Raw genomic sequence first — 13,130 nt, 5'->3', positions numbered from 1 at the left:
GATGCCTTCTAATTGGTGGCATTTTCCTGGCACAAACCAACCCAGATTCCTCCATCAGACTGCCACATAGTGAATCGCGATTCATCACTCCACAGAACACGTTTCCAGTGCTCCAGAGTCCAATGGTGACCTGCTGTACACCACTCCATCAGACGCTTCGCATTGTACTTGGTGATCTTAGGCTTGAGTGCAACTGCTTGACCTTGGAAACCAATTTCATTAAGTTTTGGATGCACAGTTCTTGTGCTGATGTCACTTCATGAGGCGGTTTGGAACTCTTTAGTGAGTGATACAACAGAGGATAGGTGATTTTTCTGTGCCACACGCTTCAGCACTCGGCGGTCCTGCTCTGTGGGTTTGCGTGGTCTATCGCTTTGTGTGTGAGCTGTTATAACTCTTAGACCCATTCACTTCACAATAATAGCGCTTACAGGTGACTGGGGCAGATCTGAAATAGCACAAATTGACTTTTGGGAAACGTGGCATCCTATGACAGTGCCACATTTGAAGTCACTGAGCTCTTCAGTATGACCCATACTACTACCAATTTTTGTCCATGGAGATTACATAGCTGTGTGCTTGACTTTATGTACCTGTTGACAATAGTTGTTGTTGAAATACCTGAAGTCGAAATTTAGGATGGGTGTCCACACACAGCTGCAATCCCTAAATTAAACGCTCCATTACATTTATATGAACCCTTTTTACAAAATCGAATATTCCCAGTTAGTAACCAACGGGCTGGTTCCCGTTATACCTTCCAATATTTATAACTAATGTGCAAAGGAAGGATAAGTGTATAAAACGTAACTTTTAATTAGACCCATATAAAATGGAATATCAAGGTTAGTATAATATATACTTTTGTAATATGTAACATACACAGCAGACAGTATTCATAGTGACGAATACAGGGTATTTGAGTTCCTTGAATTCACAGCAGGGTTACTAAGGTTCATTTGGGATTACATAGTGGTATTCTATCTATCCCTTCAGCCTATTAATTGACCCTCACTGTTGACAACACACCGGGCACCCGTTCTAAAAAGAATGACCCTGTTGTCACTGGAACCTATCCCTATTGTTGAGACCGTTTTCCTAACCAAAGCTCCAGCTCCTACGCTTTTTGCCAGTTGATTTCTGGCTTGTCAGGGAGATGTTGAGCGTAACGGCTTAACCGATCATATGGCAGTGGCAGCGAGCGCTTCAAATCACACTCCTTTTGTATGTAACTTAGCTCCACCCCTTCTGTGAGCTCGGTCGTCGGGTAACCAATCAGATGAGAGCGTTATTACATCATTACACTCTCATTGATCTCGCGTCCTTGCTTACCTCCTCAGTGGGCTGGATTTTCAGTATCCTCACAGGGATTTCTTCAGCTTAACCCCTATTGGCTCTTTGCTTCCATCAATCATTATGTGCGTTACGTAACTTTTGTTCTCATTCTAGCACGTTAGATGGGACTAATTTAGTCAGCCATATATTCCAAATAAAGATTAAATGGCGAGGTGAATGAGTATCTAAACTGAGTAACCAGTCACATATCTTAGAGACTACTGCCTAAATAGATTAGCAATACCTCTAGTCCTGAGCTGTCAATTTAGATGTTTCGCCATCCTAATGGTATATAGATGAACAGTATACTGTGTATTCTACAGTGTACGTATTATACCACCAATAGCCATCCCCACAGAAGTTCTTCCCTCTAATTCCATCCTGTATCATTTCACTATTTAGATGTCCTTCGACTTAAGGGCATAGACAAAGTTTCAGAGAAAACAGACATAATTCAAATTTTCATTTACGCCTCATTCACACGGCCGTGTTGCTGTTTTTAACGGCCGATTTTGACCCGTTTTGCATCCGTTTTTTTCCCTGGCCGTTTTAAAATCTGATGAATTTCATTTAAATTTGTTGCCACACACAGCCCTTTGTATATAATGCCACACAGCCCCCTGTAGGTAATGCCACCCAGCCCCCTGTTGGTAATGCCACCCAGCCCCCTGCAGGTAATGCCACCCAGCCCCCTGCAGGTAATGCCACCCAGCCCCCGGCAGGTAATGCCACCCAGCCCCCTATAGGTAATGCCACCCTGCCCCTATAGGTAATGCCACCCTGCCCCCTATAGGTAATGCCACCCTGCCCTTGTTGGTAATGCCACCCTGCCCCTTGTAGGTAATGCCACCCTGCCCCTTGTAGGTAATGCCACCTTGCCCCTTGTAGGTAATGCCACCCAGCTCCCTGTTGGTAATGCCACCCTGCCCCTTGTAGGTAATGCCACCCTGCCCCTTGTAGGTAATGCCACCCTGCCCCTTGTAGGTAATGCCACCCAGCTCCCTGTTGGTAATGCCACCCTGCCCCTTGTAGGTAATGCCACCATGCCCATTGTAGGTAATGCCACCCTGCCCCTTGTAGGTAATGCCACCCTGCCCCCTGTAGGTGATGCCACCCAGTCCCCTGTAGGTGATGCCACCCAGCCCCCTGTAGGTGATGCCACACAGCCCCCTGTAGGTTGCACCCACCCCCCCCCCCCACATTCCAGGAGAAGTCACTGACTTCAATGTCCATATATGGATAGTGTAGTCACTGACTTCTCCTGGAGAGGAATTCCCTGCCACAGGTCGGGAATTCCGCTTCAGAAGTGAGTGACGTCACTGTGTCCATATATGGACAGTGTAGTCACTTACTTCTCCTGTAGCGGAATCCCCAGCCATAGAGTCGGGGATTCCGCTTCAGAAGTGAGTGACAGCACTGTGTCCATATATGGACAGTGTAGTCATTCACTTCTCCTGTAGCGGAATCCCCGGCCATAGAGTCGGGGATTCCGCTGCAGAAGTGAGTGACATCGCTGTGTCCATATATGGACAGTGTAGTCATTCACTTCTCCTGTAGCGGAATCCCCGGCCATAGAGTCGGGGATTCTGCTGCAGTAGTGAGTGACATCGCTGTGTCCATATATGGACAGTGTAGTCACTCACTTCTCATGTAGCGGAATCCCCGGCCATAGAGTCGGGGATTCCGCTGCAGAAGTGAGTGACATCGCTGTGTCCATATATGGACAGTGTAGTCACTCACTTCTCCTGTAGCGGAATCCCCGGCCATAGAGTTGGGGATTCCGCTGCAGAAGTGAGTGACATCACTGTGTCCATATATGGACAGAGTAGTCACTCACTTCTCCTGTAGCGGAATCCCCGGCCATAGAGTCGGGGATTCCGCTGCAGAAGTGAGTGACATCGCTGTGTCCATATATGGACAGTGTAGTCACGCACTTCTCGTGTAGCGGAATCCCCAATCCCCGGCCGGGGATTGGGGATTCCGACTCCTACAGGGAGCAAAAAAAGACCCTCCTCCTCCTCACATGCACTCTGCACTGTGAGGAGGAGGAAGAGGAGAGAGAGCACGAGCGACGGAATACACGGCCATCACTCGGGACACATTCCGGTGATGGCCGTGTATTACCCGGCCCCATAGACTTCTATGGGAGCCGTTGGCGGCCGGGTAAACGGCCGAAAATAGGGCATGTCCCATTTTTTGACGGCCAGGTTTCCCGGGCCGTCAAAAAATCGGTCGTGTGCATGGCCCCATTAGGGGTCTATTGATCCTAATGCAGCCGGGTGACGGCCGATTTATGAACGGCCGTCACCCGGACGGGAAACCCTGTCGTGTGAATAAGGGCTTAGGCCTTCTGGGGCTACTGACATCATTCTATGTATCCATCGGCTTTCTACTTGTAGCAAATCCCTGTCCCAATTGCCCCCTCTTGGGCTAGGTTCTATATGTTGAATTCCCTGGAATTTAATAACGCTAGGGTTACTTCCATGTACTGCCCATACGTGTCTAGCAATTGGCATATCTCTTTTTATTAAGGATATTGTTGTAATGATCCCTTATTCGTCTCCTAAATTCACGTTTAGTCTTTCCTATGTAGTCCAGTGGGCATGTACATTTCGCCATATAGATAACTCCCTTCGATAGACAATTAATAAATTCTCTGTTTACATATTCCCTGCCAGTCGTTGTGCTCACAATGGTTTTAGACACTAATATGGATTCGCACGCTAGACAGTTGCCACATTTAAAATGTAATTAGGGTCTTCTATTGAGTCAGCAATCTCTTTCGGGTGCCGGTCTATGATAGCTCTGTACTAGTCTATCTTTCAGACTTTTGTTTCTACTCAAAGTGATCTGAGGTCTTTCACCTAGTACTTCCTTCAGGTCCTTATCCTCTATAAGGCTCCCCCAGTGTTTCTGAATGATTCCTCTCACTTGTTTGTGAGCTCCATCATATGTCCCTATGACACGCATCTTATTGTTTTTAGTGGGTTCACTTCCTTTGGGTATCAGTAAATCTCTTCTTTCAGTTTTTATTGCACTAGTGAATGCTTCATTGAGAATCTAGTCAGAATAAACCCTTTGGCGGAATCTGTCTCTCATTATACGCAGCTTGTATTAGGAATGTCTTCGTATTTGAGCAATTTCTCCTAAGACGGAGGTATTGTCCCTTTAGTTTCCCTCTTTTAGGCTATGTTCACACGGAGTATTTTGCCGAGTTTTTTGACGCGGAAACCGCGTTGCAAAACTCGGCAAAAACGGCCCGAGAACGCCTCCCATTGATTTCAATGGGAGGCGTCGGCGTCTTTTTCCCGCGAGCAGTAAAACTGCCTCGCGGGAAAAAGAAGCGACATACCCTATCTTCGGCCGCTTCCGCCTCTGACCTCCCATTGACTTCAATGGGAGGCAGAGAAAGCGTATTTCGCGCTGTTTTATGCCCGCCGCGCTCAATGGCCGCGGGCGAAAAACGGCGCGAAAATCGCCGCAAAAATCGGCGTGCAGGGAGAGAAAAATCTGCCTCAAAGTTCCAAACGGAATTTTGAGGCAGATATTCCTCCCCCAAAATACTTCGTGTGAACATAGCCTTAAGGGTGTACGGATGGGCGCTCTCCCATCTCAGGAGACTGTTCGTTGCAGTAGACTTTCTGTAGACCTCAGTTTCGACAGTCTGACATCTAGGAATGCCAGACTGTTAGGGTCACTCACTGAGGTGAAACTGAGACCAATTTGATTTGAATTGAGATCAGATACAAACTGTTTGAAGTCTGTCTGGGTCCCTGTCCACAGGATAAATATGTCATCTATAAATCTTAGCGGAGGCCAATTGACTCTTGCCATTTGCTGGTGGTCTCTGAAAAGACTATATTTGCTTCCCACCAGCCCAGGAGTAAATTGGCATAAGAGGGGGCACAGGGGCTCCCTATAACCGTACCCCTGAGCTGGTCATAGTATTGACCACCAAAGAGAAATCAATTTTTTGTTAGATTGAATTCAATGAGTTCAATCACAAATCAGTTGTGTTCCCTTAAATGATTTCCTTTTGTTTTCAAAAATTTGGATACTGCCTCAAGTCCTATATGATGTTGAATTGAACTATAGAGTGCCTCAACATCTATTGAGGCAAAAATCATGTTATCTTCCAATGTAATACCTTCTAATTTCAATAGGAGGTCAGTTGTATCTCTGATATACGACGGGAGACTCAGAACGAATGGGCGTAAGATTGTATCAATGTAGATACCTTAGTTTTGGTTCAGGCTATCAATTCCAGAGACTATTGATCTCCCTTTTACTGGGTCAGTCCCCTTGGGAATCTTGGGGGTTGTGTAGAAAGTTGCTATTTTAGGGAATTCAGGCCATAGGAACTGGTATTCCGTTTTGTTAATCAGTCCATTTAACAAAGCTCTATCCACAATTTTTTTCAATTGTCCCGAGAATATTTCTATCGGGTTTTCTTTTAGGCGATTGTATGTATCTGGAATCTACTAACCCTCTTACACATATCCACATAATTCCCAGTGTCCATTACAACCACATTGCACCCCTTATCCGAATTTTATTGTTATTTCTTTATTATTGGATAGGGTTTGTAATGTACTAGTCTCTTCTCTTGACATGTTGGCATAGTCTACTTTATGGCTCTCCAATGTCCTTAGATCTTTTTCAACCAGTTTTCTAAATATTTCAATATTTGGATTATTACAGACTGGTGGCATTTGTTTACTGGTTAGTTTCAGGTTGGTAAATGCCCCCTTAGCCCTATCTCTAAGGGTATGTTCACACGGCAACGCCAAATACGTCTGAAATTACGGAGCTGTTTTCAGTGTTTTTCGCGGCGTCTTTTACGGACGTAATTGGAGCTGGTTTTCATTGGAGTCAATGAAAAACATTTCCAATTATGTCCCAAGAAGTGACATGCACGTCTTTTTACGTGCCGTCTTTAGACAGCGGTTTGGAGCCGTTTTTTCGGACGTAATTCGAGACGTAAAACGCCTATATTACGTCCGTAAATAGGGCGTGTGAACATACCCTAAGGCTGCGTTCACACAGAGTTTTTTGCAGGCAGAAAATTCTGCCTCAAAATATTCCATTTGGAATTTTGACGCATCTGATTTGCATGTCGTTTGCCGCGTTTTTCGCAGCATTTTTCGATCGCGCCCATTGATTGCCATGGGCAAAAACGCAGTGAAATACACTTTCTCTGCCTCCCATTGATGTCAATGGGATATCAGAGGCGTAAGCGCCTGAAGATAGAGCATGTTGATTCTTTTTACCGCGAGATGGTTTTTCCTCTCGTGGTAAAAAAACGCATCCGCCTCCCATTAAAATCAATGGGAGGCATTTTTGGCCGTTTTTTGTCGCGTTTTCCGATGAGGTTTCCGCGTCATAAAAAAGTATAAAAAAACTCTGTGTGAACAGGGCCTAATATTGTCCTCTACTAGATTTGACAGGTCACTTGCAGTTGCTAAATCCTCAAGTTCAAGGTTATATTCTTGACATGTCCTCTTGTCTTTTTCTTTAAATTTTTACAAAATTCTGGAGTATTGCTTTTTTTTCTTGGCTGTGTAATTTCACAACACACGATTGATATCATGTGTGAAACAATCGCTGTTGTATTAATCTTTATGATCCTGTTTCTCACAGTCTTGGCGTCCTTTGTGCATTTGCTGCAAATCAAAACCTTACCGAGCAGATTCGCGGATCAAAAAAACTGGTGCAAAGCAACTTTAAGGACCTGAAGACCTTGTTGGCGGATACTCCAATGGTACAGTACCCAATACTCTTGCCTTTATAACTTATTTAATATGATGACTACCTATAAACATTAAACACCTCTAGTCTCTCATCCTGTGATAAAAGCCGTAGTTTGCTGTGAACTGTATATACCAGGTGGTAGTTTTGTGATATCTGCCAGTTCTTATATATATTAATGCAATGATTATTTTTTTAGAAGCGGTTTTTAGTAGGTTTCTGGTGGAAGAAATCACTAATCTCCAAAAAATAGTTGTTATTTTTAATTTGTGGTTGTCCCAAAGGGGAAAAACTTGTAGAACTAACTTAAAACATAGCATTGTAAATCTTCAACTAACCAGCAGAGGTCAGTATCAGGCTTTAAACTAACATAGTCTGCAATTTAGTATCACGCTGGTTGTCAAAGATATTGTTTTTCCATTTTAATAAGTTTCCACTATTTGTGCAGTTTTCACCCCCCTGTATTCGTTCAGCCACGTTGACGTTGCAGCCCGTGGCATCTTCACCCCACATCCATGCCTGGACAATGACAGGTTTTCCTATTACTAGTTAAAGCCACTAATGCAGCTGCTAAGAGGTGGTCCCTGGGGCTGTATGTCTACATGACGTCTTCTTCTGGATTTTCCCCGCCCTGCTCCCCACAGCTGAAACAAATATTTTGGTATTATTATTTTTTAACTTCTACTTTGGTGATGGCAGGGAAGTCTGCCAGTGTGTGCCAATATGTGCCGCCAGCACGTCTAATGAATGTAAATGACACATCCAGATCTCCAGAAAGAATGTCGATCTTACTGTGTTAGACTAATAATTCCAGCACTAAAGTTTCATTTAAAGGAGTTTTCCACTTTACACAAATCCCTACTTGTAGGAAGGGTACTTTCACGATAAACTGATCACAAGTGTCCTCCTGCTGGGACCCCCAGCTATAATCTGTAGAGAAACCTGGCAGTAAGTGTTCAATTTCCCTGCAGTGCCACCACAGGGGAAATTAGGCATTACACATAACTCATCAAATCAATAAGTTGTCTGTGTAATGCAGGATAGAACAGGTCCTCCAGAGCGAGGAATACTCTTTGTAATTGTTCTCTATACTGGCCAAAATATTAGGAGATTGAACAGAAGACCCCCCCCCCCCCCTCTATTAACTCAGAATTTCTAGTAGGGCATATAAAAATGGGTTTTCTAAACTGGACAACACCTTTAAAGGGGTTCTTCAGTCCCGAAAAATTGATGGTTTAACCTTAGGATAGGCCATCAATATGTGATCAGTCAGTCTGTGGCCCCTTCAAAACAGCTGATCGGCGGGGGTGTCGGGAGTCGGACCCCGACAAATCACTGGTCATGAGGATAGGCCATACATTTTTAGGGACTGCGAAAACCCCTTTAAGCTACACATGTAATCCCGTCAGTTTACTTAAAGGTACAGAACACATTGAGTTATTGTATGTTCTGTACTTCATGATTATATTTGCTTCATTCCCTTTAGCAAATTGACTATCTATTGAACAAGTTTAACATCACCAAGGAAAAGGCTCTTTCTGAACTGAGCAGTAAGTATAATATATTAGATAATATAGCGATAATCTTTAGTAATGTTAGAACCAGTATAGCAAGCATAGATAATCGTATAGGGCCCAATATCTAAGGGGACCCATCTCCACTCAGAGGCAAGGTGTAGTTAGCGATGACTGTGGATGATGATTTGGATGATGATGAGTGGAGACCAAAATAATCTTAAACCTTTGCCCCTGATAAAGCGCAGCCCCATTGCTCTTAGTTACACCCATGGTTACAATTCTTTCTTCTCGATTTTGTATGTGATTAATGAAGACATTTTCTCGTATATATGAGTTGAGTCGATTATTTCCCTATTGTCTGAGAATTTCATCTTCCAGATGCTGGGCCTCTGCTGGGTGAGCGTGTCCATGAACAGCTCGGGAGAGAAGTACGTCCTGCTTTTGATGGCGTTCTCAACATGGCGGGAGGTAATTATGACTTATCACTAAAACTGTGGCTTTATAGTAGCTGTACAATGTACATATAAAAACATTCAGGTACAAGAATATTCTTTTTATGAGTAAGTGTAGGTAAGATTGTAGAATTTCCCTTGAAACTGTTCCATTGTTTGCCTTCTTTTCTCTTTATCCAGGGCTTGGTCATATATATAAGATACTGATGACCTAATCGAATATAAATTCACCATCAATTATTTTTAGAATGGGCACACGATCTAGAGTAGTCGTTTACACATTAGATCACCCACAGGATCCAATGACATGAAGGTCACAGGTTCTATTCATACCACATTTGACCGACATCAGGCACATACTGTACAGTACCTATAGGCTTCTATTGTGTAGACGTATGACAGAAGTGTCTTTGTTTAACAGGTTTGTCTGGACACCGTTTTTCAATGGGTACTTTTTTTTGCACTATATGTTTTTTTTTTTTGTTTTGTTTTTTTGTGTGAACGGAACATGTACCGTATATATATTATAGAGATTATTTTTAAATAGGGGGGTGCACTTTTTTTAAAAAAATATTTTTAACAGGTTTTCCGACCATAAGAAGCTATGGTATATTACTAGAATATCCTATCTCTTCCAGATTTGTGGGGGTCTGACTCCTGTGACCCCCACAATCCTTTGAGTGAAGGGGCAGCAGTGCTAGTTAAGCGCTGCAGCTACTTTACAGATTTTCTGTGTGTATCCTAGTGATAGGGCATTACATATGATGGGAATAGAACGACCTGCACTGCTGTTTCCCATTGTAATTCTTTATTGTGGAGTCTATTATTAATATATTCTTACTCACAATATTTGCTAAGCAGCGGCCCAGATAAGTTTGCAGGGGCTTACAACTCCAGATCTCCACACACTTGTCAGGATGCAGCATTTAATTGTGGCCATGGTGCTGGGTGGTAGGGGAAGTTCCATGAACCACTCTGCCGTGGCCAGGGTATTTGACACAGGGCTAGGGCAGCAAACTAAGTCTTTGCCCCTGGTTAAGAAAAACCTAACTACACCTCTGCACATAAGAGAAACCATTAACAAAGTCCATAGATCTTCACTTGTCATTGATTTGTACTTTATATTAGATGGACATACATCCCAACTTTCAAGTATCACAAAGAGGCACAACTGATGCGGCACAGCAATCTTTTTTCCCTTTTAAGCCACGCCTCTAACCCTGCCCAATCCCCGCCCATACATACCTGGTTCAGCCCACACAGTATCATGCCCCGATAGTGCCTCCCCACAGTATAATGCCCCCATAGAACCCTACACACAGTATAATGCCCCTATAGCTGCCCCTCACACAGTATAATGCCCCATAGTGCCTCCCAAACAGTATAATGCCAAAATAGCTTCCCCCACACAGTATAATGCCCCTTAGAGTATAAAGCCAATACAGCTTCCCCTCATACAGTATAATGCCCACACAAATTCCCCCATACAGTAAAATGCCCCCATAGCTGCCCCATACAGTATAATGCCCACACATATGCCCCCATACAGTATGATGCCCCATAGCTGCCCCATACAGCATAATGCCCCATGCAGTAAAATACCTCCATAGGTGCCACCATATAGTATAATGCCCACAAATATGCCCCCATACAGTATAATACCCATAAAGATGCTCCCATACAGTATAAGGCCCCATAGCTGCCTCCATACAGCATAATGCCCCATACAGTACAATGCTCCCATTGCTGACCCCATACAGTATAATGCCCCCACAGCTGCCCCATACAGTATAATACCTACACAGATGCCCCCATAGCGTATAATACCCATACAGATGCCCTTATACAGTATAATTCCCCATAGCTTCCCCCATACAACATAATGCCCCCATAGCTGCTCCCATACAGTACAATGTTCCCATTACTGCCCCATACAGTATAATGTCTACTTAGCTGCCACCATACAGTATAATTCCCCCTTAGATGCCCCATACAGTATAATGCCCCTTTAGCTGCCCCTAGTCCCAGTGCCCACATATAAAGTGCCAGTGCCCATGTAGCTAGTGCCACAGGCAGATGTAGATAGTGCCACCCAGTGACCATGTAGATAGCGCCACAGTGTCCCCTGTAGATAGTGCCCATATAGTGCTACAGTGCCAATGTAGATAATGCCAAACTGCCCATGAAAGTAGAGCCTCCCCCCCTGTAGATAGTGCTACCCCCTGTATATAGCGCCTTTGGGGCTCCCTCTAGGAGAGAAAGCCACAGCCACAGCATTGGCCACTCTCTGGTTGGGGATTCCGCTCCAGGAGGAGGCCCTGATGTCAATGTCCATATATGGATTGTAATGCCAGGAGATTCTCCAGGAGCGGAAACTCTGGCCAGAGGGTCAATAACGCTCTTGCCGGGGATTGTGCTCCTGGAGGAGCCACTGACGTCACTGTCCATATATGAACAGTGACGTCAAAGGCTTTCCAAAAACAGGATTCCCCTGCCAGAGAGCTTACGTTGTTCTGGCCGGGGACTCCATAGTTTAAAGCCCGACATCACTGTCCATATATGGACAGTGACGTCAAGGGTTTCCCCGGGCTCAGTGCTTAAAGAGGCTCTGTCACCAGATTTTGCAGCCCCTATCTGCTATTGCAGCAGATCGGCGCTGCAATGTAGATTACAGTAACGTTTTTATTTTTAAAAAACGAGCATTTTTGGCCAAGTTATGACCATTTTCGTATTTATGCAAATGAGGCTTGCAAAAGTACAACTGGGCGTGTTGAAAAGTAAAAGTACAACTGGGCGTGTATTATGTGCGTACATCGGGGTGTGTTTACTACTATTACTAGCTGGGCGTTGTGTATAGAAGTATCATCCACTTCTCTTCACAACGCCCAGCTTCTGGCAGTGCAGATCTGTGACGTCACTCACAGGTCCTGCATCGTGTCGGCACCAGAGGCTACACTTGATTCTGCAGCAGCATCAGCATTTGCAGGTAAGTAGCTACATCGACTTACCTGCAAACGCCAATGCTGCTGCAGAATCAACTGTAGCCTCTGGTGCGACACGATGCAGGACCTGTGAGTGACGACACAGCGTGATCTCTGGAGAACACGGCTGTGGCTGCACTGCCAGAAGCTGGGCGTTGTGAAGAGAAGTGGATGACACTTCTATACACAACGCCCAGCTAGTAAAAGTAGTAAACACGCCCCGATGTACGCACATAATACACGCCCACTTGGACTTTTACTTTTCAACACGCCCAGTTGGACTTTTGCAAGCCTCATTTGCATAAATACGAAAATGGTCATAACTTGGCCAAAAATGCTCGTTTTTAAAAAATAAAAACGTTACTGTAATCTACATTGCAGTGCCTATCTGCTGCAATAGGAGATAGGGGTTGAAAAATCTGGTGACAGAGCCTCTTTAAAGTAGCGCTGTGACCGGGGAGTCCTCGACGAGTGGAGGAGCTCTCTCTGCTCAGCATTGGATTCAACTGATGACGCAGATACAGTTCACACTGGGATATACCACCGGCTGTCTGGGAAACTGCCCGGAATACGGGACTGTCCCGCTGAAGCCGGAACGGTTTGGATATATACAGTGAAGGAAATAAGTATTTGATCCCTTGCTGATTTTGTAAGTTTGCCCACTGTCAAAGACATGAACAGTCTGGAATTTTTAGGCTAGGTTAATTTTACCAGTGAGAGATAGATTATATAAAACAAAAACAGAAAATCACATAGTCAAAATTATATATATTTATTTGCATTGTGCACAGAGAAATAAGTATTTGATCCCCTACCAACCATTAAGAGTTCAGCCTCCTCCAGACCAGTTACACGCTCCAAATCAACTTGGTGCCTGCATTAAAGACAGCTGTCTTAAATGGTCACCTGTATAAAAGACTCCTGTCCACAGACTCAATTAATCAGTCTGACTCTAACCTCTACAACATGGGCAAGACCAAAGAGCTTTCTAAGGATGTCAGGGACAAGATCATAGACCTGCACAAGGCTGGAATGGGCTACAAAACCATAAGTAAGACGCTGGGTGAGAAGGAGACAACTGTTGGTGCAATAGTAAG

At 44.3% G+C, this 13,130-nt stretch overlaps 1 protein-coding gene across 14 annotated transcripts in view; it reads left to right on the top strand.

Moving 5' to 3' along the window:
* Positions 1 to 13,130, top strand: part of PROM1 (prominin 1) — a 192,044-nt gene that overhangs the window by 95,833 nt on the left and 83,081 nt on the right. For 9 of the 14 annotated variants that reach the window (XR_012882462.1, XR_012882466.1, XR_012882461.1 and 6 more), the window contains exons 6-8: positions 6,976 to 7,096; positions 8,570 to 8,633; positions 8,964 to 9,068. Coding sequence is in view for 8 of the 14 variants with exons in the window: in XM_075858343.1 (XP_075714458.1) it covers positions 6,976 to 7,096; positions 8,570 to 8,633; positions 8,964 to 9,068 (290 nt within the window). In the remaining 6 variants the exon portion in view is untranslated. The remainder of the gene's footprint in view (positions 1 to 6,975; positions 7,097 to 8,569; positions 8,634 to 8,963; positions 9,069 to 13,130) is intronic. The other 5 variants (XR_012882467.1, XR_012882465.1, XM_075858363.1 and 2 more) reach the window with 1 other exon arrangement.

The sequence above is a fragment of the Rhinoderma darwinii genome, chromosome 1, assembly GCF_050947455.1.
Source record: "Rhinoderma darwinii isolate aRhiDar2 chromosome 1, aRhiDar2.hap1, whole genome shotgun sequence".
NCBI classification, from domain to species: domain Eukaryota; kingdom Metazoa; phylum Chordata; class Amphibia; order Anura; family Rhinodermatidae; genus Rhinoderma; species Rhinoderma darwinii.
This window is presented reverse-complemented; position numbering and strand designations above follow the sequence as displayed.